General features: G+C 36.1%; 3 protein-coding genes across 6 annotated transcripts; all 3 read left to right on the top strand.

The window, feature by feature from the left end:
* The first annotated feature begins 2,109 nt into the window (after nt 1-2,109).
* Nucleotides 2,110-8,470, top strand: LOC106408311 (F-box/kelch-repeat protein At5g51250-like). The gene is made up of 2 exons (XM_048752574.1): nt 2,110-8,377; nt 8,408-8,470. The coding sequence occupies exon 1, from the start codon at nt 5,787-5,789 to the stop codon at nt 6,993-6,995; it is 1,209 nt and encodes a 402-aa protein (XP_048608531.1). The 5' UTR covers nt 2,110-5,786; the 3' UTR covers nt 6,996-8,377; nt 8,408-8,470.
* Nucleotides 8,471-8,856: 386 nt separating this feature from the next.
* Nucleotides 8,857-13,197, top strand: LOC106411125 (probable galacturonosyltransferase 7). 4 transcript variants are annotated; one of them, XM_013851815.3, is made up of 10 exons: nt 8,857-9,233; nt 9,305-9,333; nt 9,414-9,452; nt 9,531-9,590; nt 10,496-10,562; nt 10,661-10,707; nt 10,781-11,082; nt 11,456-11,807; nt 11,908-12,438; nt 12,524-13,197. In XM_013851815.3, exons 1-10 carry the CDS (start codon nt 9,083-9,085, stop codon nt 12,800-12,802), a joined length of 1,857 nt encoding a protein of 618 aa, XP_013707269.1. In that variant the 5' UTR covers nt 8,857-9,082; the 3' UTR covers nt 12,803-13,197. The 4 variants fall into 4 exon arrangements, with proteins under 4 accessions (XP_013707269.1, XP_013707268.1, XP_048608530.1 ...); XM_013851814.3 differs by having other exon boundaries at nt 12,521-13,197; XM_048752573.1 differs by having other exon boundaries at nt 9,414-9,590.
* Nucleotides 13,198-16,946: 3,749 nt separating this feature from the next.
* LOC106408967 (protein LURP-one-related 8) lies at nt 16,947-17,938 on the top strand. Its single transcript, XM_013849659.3, has 2 exons — nt 16,947-17,320; nt 17,429-17,938. The coding sequence occupies exons 1-2, from the start codon at nt 17,084-17,086 to the stop codon at nt 17,777-17,779; spliced, it is 588 nt and encodes a 195-aa protein (XP_013705113.1). The 5' UTR covers nt 16,947-17,083; the 3' UTR covers nt 17,780-17,938.
* The last annotated feature ends 499 nt before the right edge of the window (nt 17,939-18,437 follow it).

Here is an 18,437-nt window from a genome sequence, read left to right as displayed (position 1 = left end):
TTTGGATATAGCTTGTATTTCGTCGAGCTCCGAGTCCAACGCAGACCAATCTTCCTCCTTTTGAATGAGTATAACCAGTTGTTCACAGTCGATTGAAAGACCATCTCTATATGTCCAAACTTCAGTATCACTTGCATTACCCATAGCAAACCTTCAGCTTCCGCTTGCAGTGGTGATTTGGTGTGTGTATATCGGCCCTTGCTCCAAACAGCATTTGGAAGTCACCATCCATTAGCACAAAGCCAAGTCCAGATATGTCTCTTTCATTTATCCAGGATATCTAGCATGAGCATTTCTTTGCCGAGGAACAGTTGTGTCCGTTATCTCAACTCCCATATCAATCTCCATAATCTCGTCTATACGTTGAGCTATCCTTAAATTTTATTCGCTAATGGGAAATACATAATTCCTACGACACTATTAATGATTGTTTTTTTGTAACACCGATACGGCAGACTTATGTTTGATTTAACAAAACTCTTATTTTAATTTTGTATTAAAGAATCAATTATATTTTAATTATCCATAATTTTAGTAAATTTGCTTATTTGTCATGTTTCTATTAGTTTTTAGCTAAATCATTGATTTATTATTTATTTTTAGCTAAGCCACTAATTTGTTAATTTAAAAAATACCATTAATTAATCTTATATATATATATATATATATATATTATAAAATTAAATTATTTTAGTAATATTAAATTTCTATTTTATATTAAAATTTAGTTAGTTTTTCTTATTTGTCATATTTTATTAGGTTTTAGACTTTTAGCTAGGTTATTGATTTATTATTAATTTCTAACTGATTCGCTAATGTGTTAATTAAAACAATACCCTTAATGAATTTTATATATAATTAAAAACGAATTTTGTTTTAATCATATAAAATTTATATGTTATATTAATATTAAATAATTGATTCTAAAATAATATAATAAAATTATCAAAAGTTTTAAAAATCAGATAATTCTTATATATATTTTGTTGCTATCTGAAAACAATATTTTTATTATAAAAGTTAAATAGATACAAAAAATTATAATTAAATATTATTCAAGAAAAAAACATTTATATAAAGATATTTTCTAAACTATTTCTAATATATGAGTGTTTTAAAAAATTTTACACAATAATAAATATATACTTTGATAAAATATTTGACATATATATATACTTTGATGTTTGATTTAACTATCTGAAAACATATATAATAACTTATCATGCTGGTTTTAGATTAATAAGATATAAACTAATAATTATTGATAAGAAAATTATGCTCACATGTGCGGGCAAAACACCTAGTTTTATATTATACTGTGTGATCTCTAATGTGAAAATAGTTTTTATTTTCCTTAAAGTTATAGAATTACATTTATGTAAATTTATTTTTATTATAGTAATACAAAATATTAATATTCAGAAATTTATAAACAATCTATAGATTAGTCTATTATTTTGTTATGAGGAATGTGAGACATAACAAAGAAACACATAGCTTTCAACCAATTCACGACATGCCTTATCATTTTACATGAAAGAGTTCCCACTTCTCAGCACAAAAAAAAAAGAGAGAATAAAACGAAGTTAATCTTCTATATATTTTTATGGTTACCCCTAGCCGGAAGTAAATATCCCTGCTGCTCTGCATTGTCTCATGAAGCAGCAGATCATTCAATCCTTATCATAACCATAAACGAAATATCTATTAAGCACAATTTCTTATAGTTACAAAGTAGTATAAACTGATTAAGACTCCCCAGAATCCCTTCCTTCTACATGTTTCCTCCTTATCCTCGTTCAATCCAACAACTTGCAAATACTGAACAAACAAACATAGTAGAAATCAGATCGAAAATAAAATACAATTAGTTCAGCAAACAACTTAAGCATGGTAAACACACAAGCTTTAAGAAATCAGCAAACCTTCTCGAGTTCTCGTGTTATGATTACATCAAGCTCTGTGTTCCTCCCAGAAAGAGAGATATAGATTCTAATAAGCCTTAGCAACCCTAAGGCACGCTTTTTAAAACCCAGGGTTCTATAATACCATACATGTATATCATCAAAAACTCAACATTCCACAAGTTCATGTCACTGAAGAATCTAATTTGCAGTTCCGCAGAGACATTATTAAGGCCATACATATGTCGCTGAAAGATGATTGCTTACCATGATGATGAGCTATGTTGTGATGATTGATGATGATGATTGAAGATGATAATGATTTCCTAACCTGGTTTTTTTTTGTTAATATAGAGGTTTAAGGTTGAGAGCTGAGAAGTCTCTCTGACTCATGGTTTGCTTCGGCCTATGGTTTACATTTCTGCATCTCATACAACAAACACCAAAGTAACATTAACACAAAGCAAGTATGCTTTCTTTTGTCCCAAATGAACTGGAAGATTTCACTAAATATACATTTGATTTGGATGTAAAGTAATTTTAGAATTGTATACCTCTTCAAGGTTTTCGAGTTCCAAGATCTGCTCTATCTGTTGAGCAATGCTTTCCTGTGGAATAATGGAGTTTCTACTTAAGCCTCAGACTAAATATTCATATGTAAATGTTAGAGAAAAAAAAACATGGTATTGTTCAGTGCCTCACTTTTCTGAAAACATGTTACGGAACAGCAAACGCAATTGTCACTCTTTTTTCTTCTTGCACAGGGAGTTCAGCTGTTTCAGCGCCAAACTGGTGCGTTTCTGCTGTATCCGAAGGTGTTTGTACCTGAAATCCATTGCAACGGTTAAAATTCTGTATCTAACTTCATTCTTTTAATATTAAACTGTGTTTACAAAGGGAATTTCACCACTATAGAGTGCATGGAAGAGGTGACTTTGTTCTTCTTTATCTGGATTCGTCTTTAGCCCTTTTTCCTACGGAGGAACGTCTTTGTTGCGTTCAAAAGATTGTGCTCCTTAGAATAAGTGAATATTTCAGCATCAAAACACCACACATCTCAGTCTTTTTTAGGTCAAATAACGACACACAACCCACTCACTAGAACCAAAATAAGCTGCATCACATAGACAATCTAGGAACATACGAAACATATTTAACAGTTAAACTTGGAGAAAACGCTTATCACTAACTGTCGATCGGATGGGGACATCGTTACCTGAACTCTGTTTTGGGGTTGTGGAACAGCAATGCCAATCAAACAGCTCGGACATCTCACAACTTTACCAAATGGAACCTATATCAATAGCAATGTATTCAATATATCATGCTCTGAAACATAACAATTTGGTATATGATTATATATTATACTTCAAGAGAACGTTTAAACATATCTCTTAAACCACACATTGAACATCATCGGGGGTAGGTTCGATGGTGGCGGTTTCGATTTTGAGGACGACTGAGAGGCTGCCCGTAGCCGCTTGTCAGTCATCGGGGGTGGGTTTGTTGCCATTGGTGAGAATGGTTTTGTGTCGGTGGAGCTTTCTAGAGAGATGGCGGTTCACTTTAGCTAGTTTCTCGTTGGCCTGGAGCCTTCTCTTCACCGCTGGAAGAGTGGAGGAGTAGCAGCGTCTCGGACCTGTGTGGTGGCGGATCTGCGAAAGCTGCGGCGTTAGGGTTTCAAGAGTCGGGCCTTCTCCTTGGATCTGGCGTGCTTAGGCCGTGGGGCTCCTCTGGGGTGCTTGAACGAAGGCGTTTGGTGATGGCTCCTATGTCGGCTTGGACACTCGCCAGGTGATGTGTCGGCTTGGACACTCACCAGGTGATGTCCCGGACTTCGGAGTGATAGTCACCGGTGCTCACCCAAAGGTCATAAGCAAGCATCGGAGATTTGAACCGGTCTTATCATCGACCTTAATCTGAAGCTTCATAAGGTTAAGGTCACTCTTTTATTGTTATGTTTCGTGTTCACTTTCATTTCCGACTCATCTCTAATCCTCACTGGTTCAGATCAATTTAAAATTAGAACAGATTTTGTAGCAAAAAAAACACAGAAAGGAATAAAAATTCTATAATACCTAAATCAAAACCAAGAGCTATGGATTTTTTAGGAGATACGAATGAAGGGGAGGGGGGGGAAGCCAAAATAAGAGATTGAAGAGGATTTGGAAGAGATTAATATGAAATGGTGAAAAACAACCGGCAGAAAATGAGAAGAAGTTGAGAAGGTATGTATGATCTTAATCAGGAAAAACTGAATCGATAGGGAGGAGAATGGTCGATTTACAAATTTACTTTTACGGTTTACTGATTTTCTTAAACTTCATGCTGAGTTGTCAGTTTAGTTTGCCCTAAATATTTTGGCTGAGGTGGATAGGTTTAGAAGCCTCAAAATTAGTTTCTTTTATATATATATATATTTCTGACTCATCTCTGATCCTCACTAGTTCAGATCAATTTAAAATTAGAACAGATTTTGTAGCCAAAAAAAACACAGAAAAGAATAAAAATTCTATAATACCTAAATCAAAATCAAGAGCTATGGATTTTTTAGGAGATACGAATGAAGGGGAGGGGGGAAGCCAAAATAAGAGATTGAAGAGGATTTGGAAGAGATTGATATGAAATGGTGAAAAACAACCGGCAGAAAATGAGAAGAAGTTGAGAAGGTATGTATGATCTTAATCAGGAAAAACTGAATCGATAGGGAGGAGAATGGTCGATTTACAAATTTACTTTTACGGTTTACTGATTTTCTTAAACTTCATGCTGAATTGTCAGTTTAGTTTGCCCTAAATATTTTGGCTGAGGTGGATAGGTTTAGAAGCCTCAAAATTAGTTTCTTTTATATATATATATATTTCTGACTCATCTCTGATCCTCACTGGTTCAGATCAATTTAAAATTAGAACAGATTTTGTAGCAAAAAAAAACACAGAAAAGAATAAAAATTCTATAATACCTAAATCAAAACCAAGAGCTATGGATTTTTTAGGAGATACAAATGAAGGGGAGGGGGGGAAGCCAAAATAAGAGATTGAAGAGGATTTGGAAGAGATTGATATGAAATGGTGAAAAACAACCGGTAGAAAATGAGAAGAAGTTGAGAAGGTATGTATGATCTTAATCAGGAAAAACTGAATCGATAGGGAGGGGAATGGTCGATTTACAAATTTACTTTTACGGTTTACTGATTTTCTTAAACTTCATGCTGAGTTGTCAGTTTAGTTTGCCCTAAATATTTTGGTTGAGGTGGATAGGTTTAGAAGCCTCAAAATTAGGTTCTTTTATATATATATATATATATATATATCTATATATATAATATATATATATAGTAGAGATGGTATAGGATTGTAGAAAATCCCAAAATTCGACATCATTTGTAAAAAAAAGAGATATTGCAATAAGTAAACGAAATACTATACCCAAAATCCGGCTTTTAATATTAGCGAAAGGTAGTGGGCTTGATAAAGCCCAATATGAAAGATCTCATACCCAAAGCTTGTAACACACGCAGACACAGCTTTGAACCGAAATAAAACCAAACGGTTTTCATAGTTATGTTTCACCTTAATGCAGTGTAGCTTCTATTTTCCTTTTTATCATAGTCATGCTTTCATAATCCTATAGAGATAATGATTACTTTAGATATTAGAATTAGGATCTTTTAGTTGCTTAGTATATATAGACACCTTATAGGTCTTTGTAAAAAACCACTTTATGATTGAATTATATTTGCAATTGCAACCAGAGCTTTATAGCACTTAGAAGAGTACCATCTGTCGGTTTCATTACAATTTCTTGTTACGCTTCCCTCTATCACAACTACTCAAATTTTTTTTGTTCTTCCGCCAGGCGCCAACCTAAATTGGAGAAGAGATGGAGAGGTTGAACAAGGGCGATTTCGTATTGAAGAGGAAGACAACGACTACGAGTACTAGGGCGAAGAAGAAGAAGAAGCCAACTCCATACACATCCGATGATGTGATATTGGCATCTTTGTCAGTACTTCCGGACGATTTGCTAGTGATGATCGTGGCACGCGTTCCAATATTGTACTATCGGACTCTGTCACTAGTCTCCAAGAGCTTTCGATCTATGGTGGTTTCACCTGAGCTTTACAAGGTCAGGTCAGTCTTGGGCCTCACGGAGAGTTGTCTCTATGTGTGCTTGAGGTTCGGGATGGGTTCTTATAAGTGGTACACCCTCTCCTCCAAGAGTAAGAGTAGTGGCGGCTATGTTTTGGCTAGCGTCCCAATGCCCGGTGATGATTCTCCTCGGGTGGCGGGTTTGGGTTTTGGTTATTCAGATCTTGTGGCTGTTGGTTCTGATATCTACAACATTGGCCAAGCAGATAAAACCACCCCCACCTCTAGTGTCTCGATTCTTGATTGCAAGTCTCACATGTGGCGTAAGGCTCCCAGCATGCCAGTCGAGCTAGAGTCACTTTCTGCCACTGTCCTTGATCGAAATATATTTGTACTAGGACGACGCTACCATCAATACGGTTCCTGGAAGAGCTTGCTCCAGGTATTCAACACAAATACGCAAACTTGGGATATCCCTTGGTGTGTATTGGACCAAGCCAGTCACATTTTTAATATTAACGGAAATCTCCACGCGGTTAATATATTTGGTTGGGTGTTTGCTTTCAATTCAAAGCAAGGTAAATGGGACCAGCTGGTTGAAATAGATCCAATTGTGGGTGAAATTAAGTATTCGGAATCTTACTGCGAGATTGACAATGTTCTCTACTCTGTTTCTAAAGAAGGAGCTCTGAGATGGTATGACACCGACAAGACAAGATGGAGAGATTTGAAGGGTTTGGTAGGACTACCTAAGTTGCCTGGTCGTTTTGCTGGTTATGGTTCTTATGTTAAATTAACGGCTTATGGTGGTGGAAAGATGCTGGTTTTCTGGAGTAGAAAATCTTGTATTCTTTTGTCTCACATGGAGACCATATATTGTGCCGAGATAGCGCTTAGAAAAGGCAAAGGAGACTGTTGGGGGAAACTTGAGTGGTATGATGGTGTGCTTTCAGTCCTTGCGGGAACTGAGTTAGTTAAGATTTTTTCTGTAACGCTTTGATGATGAATGAATGTTTCTTGACTTTATTTTGCTACTTTTTTTTATTTCAAATTCTAATCGACAATTTTTAGTTTAGTTTCTAAATGGTCCTTGTACTCTTTACATGATATTGCTTCTTTTAGGATTCCAACCACCGCTTCCGTTTCACTATTTGCACAATTATGTCTTTAATTATTTTTATTGCTTACATATGCATGCTTTAGTAATTTCATCTTTATACAGAAAATAAACTAATTGTAACTTCTTTATTTTTATTCCAGTGGAAAGAAAAAAGAATCAGTGGCATATGAAACGCGCCATACTTCCACTGGTATTGTTGCTGGTAAATGAACTTGCAAAAAATAAAGAAGTTACAATTAGTTTATTTTCTGTATAATTGGCCAACTAACGTCGTCTTTCACATGCGTTATATGACTCCCCATCTTGTAAAGAGTCAATGAAACAAAAAAACATTGGACTGTATCTAGAAACCAGGAACTACAACAACAAAGCATTAAACTCTCCTCGGTGCGGTTATGTTGACCTTGATATTCATGAGTATATGATAAATAGAAGAGCCTTATATCAGAGACCATAGCATGCAACAACATGATAATTCAAGTTAAAAAGGGATTTGTGAATTTGTCATCAACCCCTTGTTTAAACAAAATTTAGTGACATGACAGAGATAGATACCATTTATCAGATGGACCCATCCGTCATGGGTCCGACTCCTCCAGGCACAGGAGTGATCGCTGAGGCAACACCTAAAGCTTCCTCGTAACATACATCCCCAACAAGACGCTTATCATACTACATGCTTCAATGTCTAACCAGAAACAACAAAACAAACCTAAGAAAAAACAGTTTGGTCCTTTCATTTGATCTCTAACCTAAGGTTCTCTGTATCATAATGGTTGTCATGCTCTTGTATGAGTCTTTATTTACTGGAACGTATGAGTCCTACATCAATGACAACTGCTCAAGGCTTCAGCCAACTTCCACGAACAAGATTAGGTACACCCGCGAGTGCAACCACAATCTCATCCTCCCTGGTAATGTCCTTTGAAAAGGCATGCACCGTGTGCTTACTGTAGCGTCATACCTTTGCCCACGAATGTCAGCATAGAAACATAAAGGCACAGTTAATACTCAACCAAAATGCTCAAGCATAAGACCCCTACAACAATACCTGCAGTAATAAGGAGATTGTCAGACCAACGATGTTGCTTCTTCTAATCACCAAAGCCATTATGGAACAAACAAGAAGGGAGAGAGTTACCAAAGAGAAGAGAGGATGACGTGTCAGTGTCAAGAGCCCAACTTTCAGGCAAGTCACTCAAGAGACACGAGGGGAGGAGACACTAGCTAGAATGGAGCTTAAGAAATGCACTTCCCTTGTTGTCAAATGAACAGCCTTGTTATGCGCAAAGGCCAAAGCTTTCGTCGCGACTAATAACATGCTCGAACAGTCACTGCATCACATGAAACAGAAGGAAATAAACATTACACGACCAATGTAAAAAAACGTACATACCAGAAGCTTAAACAAACGCATTTTGACAGTAATAATTGGATAAAAGCTTCGATCTTTCGGTAATTTGATCGTCTCAGCTCATCTCCACCGTCACCAAGTGCATCTGCGTCAATGGCGTTGACGGTGACGAATAAAGCTAGGCATCCGGGAGTATTGGTTTTGTCGGGGAGACTATAAAAAAATTAAAAAAAAAAAATGAAAATAAGTAACCACCGTGTGAAGAAAGACACGTGTTATGATCAGGAGACAGATCTTGCAAGTGGGCTGAATAATCAATCGAACGGCGGAAAAAGAAACACACGTGCGAAATAGAGTGTGTATCTCATCTCTCTTCCGAATTAGCAAAAAAGTAAAGGGACGATGCGATCGGGCTAACTAGTGCAGCACCTAGTAAGAGCGAGAAAGCTAGAGAGAGTGAGTGTGTGTGTGTGTGTGAAGCGAGGGGGGAGAGAGACATTGGCATCGAGTAAAGAGAGTGTGGATTGAGTGAGTGTACTCGTGGCGAGAAACATCGTCGCCGACGTTGTTGAGATCCAATGCGAAAGGCACTGATTCAATCTAAATCGGAAATATGAAAGGCGGAGGAGTCGGTGGTGGTGGTGGAGGAGGAGGAAAACGCCGGTGGAAAGTTCTGGTGATTGGAGTGTTGGTTCTCGTTATCCTCTCAATGCTGGTTCCTCTTGCTTTCTTGCTCGGCCTTCACAACAGCTTTCACTCTCCAGGTACTTTCTTGTCCTTCACGCTTCGATCTCTCTTTCAGATCTATTCTCATCTCCACTTTATCTTTCTCCAGGAATCGTCACTGTCCAGCCTTCTTCTCCTGTAAGCATTATTACGTTTCTTTAATTGGTTTCTTTATGTGGTTTAGTAAATGTTCTGACGCTCTTTCTTTGAAAAATCAGTTCGAGAGAAGCAGAACCAATGCTACTAACCATTCACAGGTACTGTTAAACTTTCGTTTCATTTATTTCGATTTAATTCGTATGCTGGTTCTCGATCTCCCTTCCTCGATTTTACAGAGAGATCTATCTAACAGAGTGGATCAGGTTCTCCAGAAAATCAATCCAGTGCTTCCCAAGGTTAGTCCTTCCACTTGTTTCAAAGGCATCGACTTGTTTCCATTTATGTGTTATAGTATAGGTTAGTTGTTGTTGTTTTAACTTTTAACAAAAAAAAAAGATTAGATCTTTATAATGGTTGGAACCCTTCATTGTCTTACCTACTGCTCACACTCAGTTCAGTTCAGATCTGGTCTGTATATGTTCGATTTTCCAACGTTGAAGAATGAGTTCAGTCATAGTTCTTGGCGTTAATGTTTCCAATCTTGTCATTCTTTCAGTGTAGAGTGAAGGCATTTGACTTGTTCGATTTCTGTGTTGTAGCATTAGATTAGTTCTTTTCTTTTTATAAAAGCTTACATCTTTTCCTATACCTGGAGAATTAGATCTCCATAATGGTTGGAACCCTTCTTCGTCTTACCCTCTGCTCTCAAGTTTTGACACACTCAGTTCAGTTCAGATCTGGTTTATGTATGTTGAATTTTTCACCATTGAAAAAAGAATGTATTCAGTCGTGGTTCTTGGCATTAATGTTTCCCATCTTGGTATTGAAGAATGCTAATATTAAAAAGAAAAAAGTAAACTCTCTGTTTGACTTATGGAACCTTATGCAAGATGCCACTAGTTAAATAGTGAATCTTAAAAACTTTTTTTTTTGGCCCAGCAAATAAACTAGAGCAGAAGAGGCTGTAGTTAGTCAGTCACTTGTTGTATCTTGCATTCTTTTGTGTGATGTTGCTTAAAGGGATACAAAATTAGATGAATGAGTGGTTTTCTCATGCGACTGGAAAGCTGAAATACATTCATGAATTATGTTGCTTTATATATCTCAACGTGTGTTGGGCAAGGTGAAGAATTGATTCTTTGGTTGAGATGCGCTTGTAACAGTTTTTATACTAACGCTTTTTTCTTGTTTGACATGCTAGAAAACCGACATTAACGCTGGTTCCAGAGATATGAATAGGACAAGCATCAGTGATTCTAAAAACAGAGGTTTACTTTACAAGTTCCACTTTCTTGAAATTCCTCTCCCAGTATTTTATTTTGATTTTGATCCGCAACTTTACGCCTTGTCCTCAATTAATCTGCAGGATTACCAGTGTCCCCAGCTGTTGTTGCCCAACCGAGCCCTGCAAATGTACAAATGGTTTCTGTAATAGTCTTTTGTGTCTCTCACAAATCGTCCTTATTCTGGTGTATTCTGTGAACAGAAAACAATAACCGAAGTATCGCACAAAGGTGGTCAGGGGGCAATGGTAAATGCTGTTGAAACTCAGAGAACTTGTCAAGTGGAATATGGGAGCTACTGCCTCTGGAGGGAGGAAAATAAGGAGCCCATGAAAGATGCCAAGGTGAAGCACATGAAGGACCTCCTATTTGTGGCTAGGGCATACTATCCAAGTATTGCTAAAATGCCTTCTCAAAGCAAGTTGACTCGAGATATGAAACAGAATATCCAAGAGTTTGAGCGTATTCTTATTGTAAGTTCAGCAGATGCTGATCTTCCACCACAGTAAGTTCTTTACCAGTTAAGATTTAAGCATGTTTGTACGGATAGTTAGTCCCGTAGAGTCGGATTTAGTCAAATTAAACTCTCCTAGTTAGTTCCTGTCTGGGCGTCCTGTTTTCTAGTGGTTTAAACTCTCCCAGTCATAATTTTCTCTCTTCATTTTTTCAATGTGCATCACACACCCAAAAATACTCTTATTTTAAAGCCTTGTCTGTGCAAATATCTTAAACCAGCCTAAGAAGTAAGAATCAATAAACTAATCCACTAGATGATAGGAGAGGATGCTGTTTGTTCTCTTTGGGGTGAAGGTTTTCTGTATAGAATCATCTGTTTATTTCCTATAATCGACTTATTCATCATTCCACTGATCTGCCAGGGTTGATAAAAATTTTGAGAAGATGGAAGCTGTAATTTCAAAGGCAAAGTCTTTTCCAGTCGACTGTAACAATGTTGACAAGAAACTGAGACAGATCCTGGACATGACCGAGGATGAAGCTAGTTTCCACATGAAACAGAGCGTGTTCCTCTACCAGCTTGCAGTACATACAATGCCCAAGAGTCTTCATTGCTTGTCAATGAGACTAACTGTGGAGTATTTCAAGTCAGGTTCAGTTGATACTGAGGATAGTGAGAAATTTTCAGATCCCTCATTGCTTCACTTTGTTGTCATCTCCGACAATATACTTGCATCTTCCGTTGTTATCAACTCAACTGTTTTACACGCAAGGGTAATGTATTAAATCCAGTTTCCTTTACTTTGTGTTTCTATTTTTTGATGCAGTCATAGAACCTTTATATCTAACTCTTGGTTGGTTGTTGATGTTTCAGGAAAGTAAAAACTTTGTTTTCCATGTATTGACAAACGAGCAGAATTACTTTGCGATGAAACAATGGTTTATCAGGAATCCCTGCAAACAAGCAGCTATTCAAGTATTGAACATTGAAAAGCTCGAGCTGGACAATTCTGATGTGAAGCTCTCTTTGCCTGCGGAGTTCCGTGTCTCCTTCCTCAGCGGCGACAATTTGGCATCACAAGGGAAACGAACACATTACTTATCCCTGTTCTCTCAATCTCACTACCTCTTCCCAAAGATATTTCACAAGTTGAAAAAAGTTGTGATTCTGGATCATGACGTTGTAGTCCAGCGAGACTTGTCTCCTCTTTGGGAGCTTGATATGGAAGGAAAAGTGAATGGTGCAGTGAAAGAGTGCTCTGTGAGATTGGGTCAGCTAAAGAGTCTCAAGGGAGGGAGTTTTGATGCTAACGCTTGTCTCTGGATGTCTGGATTGAATGTCATTGATCTTGCTAGATGGAGGGAACTGGGAGTTTCAGAAACATACCAGAAATTTTACAAACAGGTCAGTTTCTGAAAAACCTAGAATAGATCTTGCTAGGTGATTTTGTATGTTTCTGAGCGATGGCTTTCTATTCTATGCGCAGCAGATGAGTGGTGGAGGTGAGTCGAGAGAAGCAATTGCATTGCAAGCAAGTTTGCTCACGTTTCAAGACAAAGTTTATGCTCTTGACGACAAATGGGCTCTATCAGGGCTTGGTTATGACTACTACATCAATACCCAAACGATAAAAAACGCAGCCACTCTGCACTACAATGGGAACATGAAGCCGTGGCTAGAGCTGGGAATCCCACAGTACAAAACCTATTGGAGAAAGCATCTGAATCGGGGAGATCGATTCTTGAGTGACTGTAACGTGAACCCTTGATGAGAGTAAGTAAAAAGGCTACAGGGCCAATGCTTTAGAAGCAGGCAGACGCAAAGAAAAGATTTAGAGTTGGTGGTTAAGCAGACATCTCATTTTTGGTGGGGGTAAATAAACCCGAATGCATTGCAGTGAGAAATGCTGAAGGGAAGAGTGCAAGCAGAAGTGGGTTTTAAAATTGATAGCAAATTGATTTTTAAGAGACTTAATCAAGATGATTTAAAATCAGCTTTGATTAAAAAAAAAGAGTATGTGAAGAAAACTTTGATGTTGTATATGATTTTTGGCAGAGGTGTGTGCCAATTCTTTTCCTCGTGTTATATTTTCCCATTGTTCATGTGTCAGTTTTTACTTTTGTTGCGTTTGACTTGATAGAAAGTGATGAGAATTTTTATCTATTTCTCAGTGCACCAGTTTAACATTTGACACAGATCAGAAACTGATAAAGATCATTATCTTCGTTAAGCATAACTAATTATATTATTTTCCTACTAAGCATTCACTAAATCACATATATAATTTCGAGATAATATGCAACACTACTAAAGTTTATGGAGTCTTCAAAAAATAGTGCAAATTGTTAGTTTCTTCCTTGAACGACAGCTTTAAAATGAATAATATCATTATATATATACGTTTGAATAATAATATCATTTGAGTTTGAAATCATTTTGAAGACGAAGAGCTTAAATTACTAGGTAAGTGAAGATGTGATTTACACTGCTGTTGAATCGCATAAACAGTTTTTGAATCATGTCATGTACCCTTTTGGTCAATTTAAACTATGGCATATATTATTTATTCATAGGATATTGTGATTGAATCAGTTCAGTTTTAATGAAGATATACAAGCCAATATTATATGCATATGCACGTATTTCCGAATGCATGGGAAAAAAAAGAAAGATGGGTTGATGATGATAGATACGCATTTATGTAATTATGCATTTTTTTTTTGATATTTATGTAATTATGCTTTTTTTTTTTGATCAAACAAAGCATTGCATTACTTAAAGGGGTTCTACACTCCAATAGTGAAGTGAGTTACAGACAAAGAGAGCATTGATTTTGCCACAGAATCAGCCTCAGAGTTGAAGTTTCGAAAAATAAAATCAAAGGTGATAACATCAAAGAAAGACATAAAGTGATAGATATCAACCATGATACCGAACAGTTCAGGTTGATACCATCCCTTCTTCAAGACCTTGATCAGAGATAAGGAATCAGATAAAACCGCCAAAGATCGGACGTTTGAATAAACGGCTAGAGAAACCGCTCGATGGACAGCAATGGCTTCTGCCATTAAAGCTGATGATACATGACTGTGTGCTTCAGAGATGTTGGTGAGGTATGGTGTCGAAGCTCCCGTGAAGACCCCATGTAATTATGTATTTATGTTTACCTGAATGGTGTTCAAAGTCGTCCACTAAAATGGTCATCAGTCATCACCTAATTTATACAGATTAATAGTCATTCGAACACGTCTATACTTTTTTTATTAAATGGCCATTCACCTAGTTAAATGGCCATTCACCTAGTTAAATGGCCATTCAATTGATTACAAAGTCACACAACGTCAATCTCACAAAACAAAACAAAAACTCTAATTTTATTTGGCTTTTTTGAAAAATACTTTCTAACAATATCATACGCTCTACTGAAATGAATTTTGTGGGAAACCGGATTATATTCGATCTTGGTTGGCCTACCTCCAGGCACAAGTCATTCACGTATGTGATAAACATAAGTGGGTTTGGATGCAGCGTTTGCCTAAAGAATTTTGTAACATTTTGGCATAGTGATATGTGGTTAATATATATTGAAAGATTCTTAAAACTGATTTACCTAATATGTCACTAAATTGCATTTATTTTCTGATAATTTTCCCAAAAATAATTTATGATTAAGCATACTTGAACTGAAATATTGTAGAAGAATAAGTGATTTTTCAGAAATTGATTCTGACTATCATACGAGTGAAAGCAAATTAAATCACATAAAAAATCTTTTGGTGGCTATAGGATAAGTTTACTATTTAGATTTTAGAACCTCCAAAAAAACAAATCTAATATACTGATTGTCTCCACCCAGTAGCGGCCATGGGCAGAAGCGGTAGAAGCATCTGCTTCCGGCAAATAAATTAGATATATATTTCGGCCATTTAAAAATTTATCACACTACCTAATATGGTTAAAGGAGCTAATGTTCCATTTGAAGGTAACTGATTCAAGACCACTTGACAGTCTTTATTTCTTTTTGTGCTTCCAAACTTTTAAAAAAGTTTTTCGGGGCCGGGCCTGTCTCCACTCTATCGATTGCGTGAGCGGACGTGGAGTTCCACTGACGGAGACAGTCAGAACGTTATTCTCGAACCTTGCTTATGGAAATGTTTCATTTTTGGTGAACTGGTTTAGAATAATCAAAGACACGAATTTCATTGGTGATAAACACTCACGATAAATTCGCATATGTATGTAAATGGATTCATCCATTGAAACCTATAATTTATTTAAGGTTTTACTTTAAAAAGCTTCATTCACATAATACCCATTTAATGATGACGTACGAGGTAGAATGCAAAATGAACATACAAAACACACACTCAAGCTAAGATTATGGAATAATAATTTGGTATAGAGACTATACATAGTGAGGAATCAGATTTGGTAGGAAGAACAATTAGGCTGTACTACATCTGCAGTGCACTAAAGAGAACATATTCTTCAAAATGCAGCACGTACTTTCAATCCATTGTTTTTTTTGGTGAAAGTGGGACGCGTCTTACCTCTCAAAGGTCATAATCACTTTTTGTGTATATATGCCGCAGAAACCACAATCTTTTTTCTTATAAACAAACGATAGATAACGAAAGGAATATAAATAAGAGAGGTCAACGTAAGTGGAACATTCATTACTACCTACGGACGTGGAAAAATATCACAAAGGATATTTTAATGATATCAGAGTTTTAATCAAAAAATTAGTGGAATTTTGTTGGGAATGGTTTTTCTTTTCTCTTCCCACCGCTAAACGCTTCTCAGCCACATACTTTGTTCTTAAGCTTAATTATTTACAATGATGAATGATGATATGGTGGATGTGGTCCCCCTTTCATCATATCATAGTCTTAACTCATTTTATTTCATGACCATGTTTGAAACTTTGAATTGGTTTTTATTGTATAATATCTGAAGTTTGCTTTCCACCAATTCTTATCCCCCACAGCTCCACTAGATTATGGTTTCCCTAGGCTCAAAATGTTCATAGTAATAACTCAAAAGCTTTATTTTATAAAAATACGTTATCTGATATCTAATACAGAATTGGTCTTAAAGAGTCAATAATTAACTATATTTGGTTTTGGATCAAGAATACATATATATTGATTATCAGTTTATCATATAGACTACTAGGTTATATCATATGTTACTTTAGGTTCAGTTTTGGAGAATAAAGTGATAATTCGGCAGAAATATATAAGAAACTGAAGAACATTTCGTATATAAACTATCCTTTTCCATTATAAAAAGATGCACTTGAATGGAAAGACAATAGATTATGGCCGGTAGGTTTTCGTTGCTGTAGATTCTTTTTTCTTTCTGTACAAGTGACGATAATATTCTGTATTTATAATAGAAAAATGTAAGTAAAGTCTTTTTTTTTGTCAACTATTATTTTTAGTCTAAAAACACAACAATATATTGTAGAGAGAATATAAAACATAAAAGAGAGTTAAGAAAACAATTATATATTTGATCTAGGGTTTGTGTGTGATATTTTCCTGTAAATTCGATTCGTAGTTTGATACTCCTGTAAAAATTTCTTCTATAATCTCGACTATTAGATCTAGGATTAGTGTGTGTTTTTCTCCTAACTCTTGGCATTAGATTTGTATTAAACATGAGACTACAAGCTACTTTGTAGGGCCAGTATTGATCAGATCAGGAATAAAAATACATGTTCCTATATAATATTTGGTTGGAGTTTTGGTGAATATTTAACACCGGTACTATAATATTGGATTATATAAAGGAATAAATTAGATTAATGACATAAATTAAAAAGACTAAATATCTTATAGTAATAGACTGAAAACGATACCTCTAGTGGAATACAAGAAGATGAGACCATTCTTTTCATTTGAGCACCACATTCTCACTTTCTACATTTGTATATATAAACACGCAACCGCCTTCATCAAACAAATATCAACTCATCTTCTCCAACAACAATCATCAAACACACACAAAGAAAAGACATAAACACAAAGAATCAAGAAAGAAAATGACAAAAGTTCACCCAAAGTTCCCAAACACTTACGAGGAAAGCTTGTGTGATAGTAAAGCAGCCGTGGTTTTAACGGTGTGGAGGAAGTCTCTTCTCTTCAACTGCGATGGATTCACGGTTTACAACTCTAATGGAAACCTTGTCTTTAGGGTTGACAACTACATGAACTCTCCTAAAGACAACATCGTCCTTATGGACGCTTCAGGATTACCTCTCCTCTCCATCCGCCGCAAGGTACTTTTTATAATCCAAGTGTTTTAGCCACTAGGCCAATTTATCGTTAGTGTTGAATCCTTATAATGAAACTAATCTTGAATTTCTTTTCTTCTTTTATTCGATCAGAAGTTGAGCTTGGGAGATTGCTGGGCGGTATATGATGGAGAAACACAAAGAGACCCAATATTTACAGCAAAGAAAAACGTTAGCATACTAACAAACAAGAGGAGCTTGGCGTGGGTTAGCGCGAAGAAGACAATACTATACGAGGTTGAGGGATCATATGGTCAGAAAAGCTGCAAAATAGTAGACGTGAGGAACAAGAAGAAAACGGCAGAGATCAAGAGGAAAGATGCAATGGTTGGAGGAGGTTCCTTTGGCAAAGATGTGTTTAAACTTATAGTTGAATCGGATATGGAGCCTCGCGTGGCCATGGCATTGACCATCATTCTGGACCAAATGTTTAGATCTTATTGATTTTTCAAGCTTTTTTAAGTATATATTAGTTCCCTTTTTGTTATGTAGTTTATGCATGTGTGTTCTTATATATGTTACACATGAACAGAAACAGCTTTTGTTTTCAGTTTTTGATTTTAGCCTTGATACTATACATAAATGAAGTCGATTAACGGTGTATTTTGTATGGATGGTTCACAAAAAGGAGGCGTGGTTGAGGCTGATAAGTATATTTAACAACTGTTGGTTATGAAAGTTCTCTTTTCTAACAAATCATAAAGCTATTTAGAACGGTTCAACCGACCAAATCGGTGAGACTAAATCAACATAAACCGTTGCTATATAAGAACATTTTGAACACTGCATGATAACTTGTATTTTTTTGCACGTGACAAAAGTGATGACTGATGATCATGAGTTTGATTGTTGAGTTATCAAGAAAAAAACAGAGAGATAAGTTGCTACTTCTTTATGACAAACGTTTTATGCACGTGATAAGTTTCTACACTGGTTTTGTTATATATATAATTACGGTTATGTACTTAAAGTAATGATTTATAATTAAGTTAACTGCTAACAAATTTAAACTATCTAGGAACAGACATGAAGACTTGGACCTCTGTTATGAGAATCCATAGGCAACTTATAAGAGATGAATCCGTATACAACATGTAAAGAC

This window comes from Brassica napus, chromosome C3 (genome assembly GCF_020379485.1).
Source record: "Brassica napus cultivar Da-Ae chromosome C3, Da-Ae, whole genome shotgun sequence".
NCBI classification, from domain to species: Eukaryota; Viridiplantae; Streptophyta; class Magnoliopsida; order Brassicales; family Brassicaceae; genus Brassica; species Brassica napus.
Note: the sequence above shows the minus strand (reverse complement) of the source record. Positions and strands in the feature narration are given on the sequence as shown.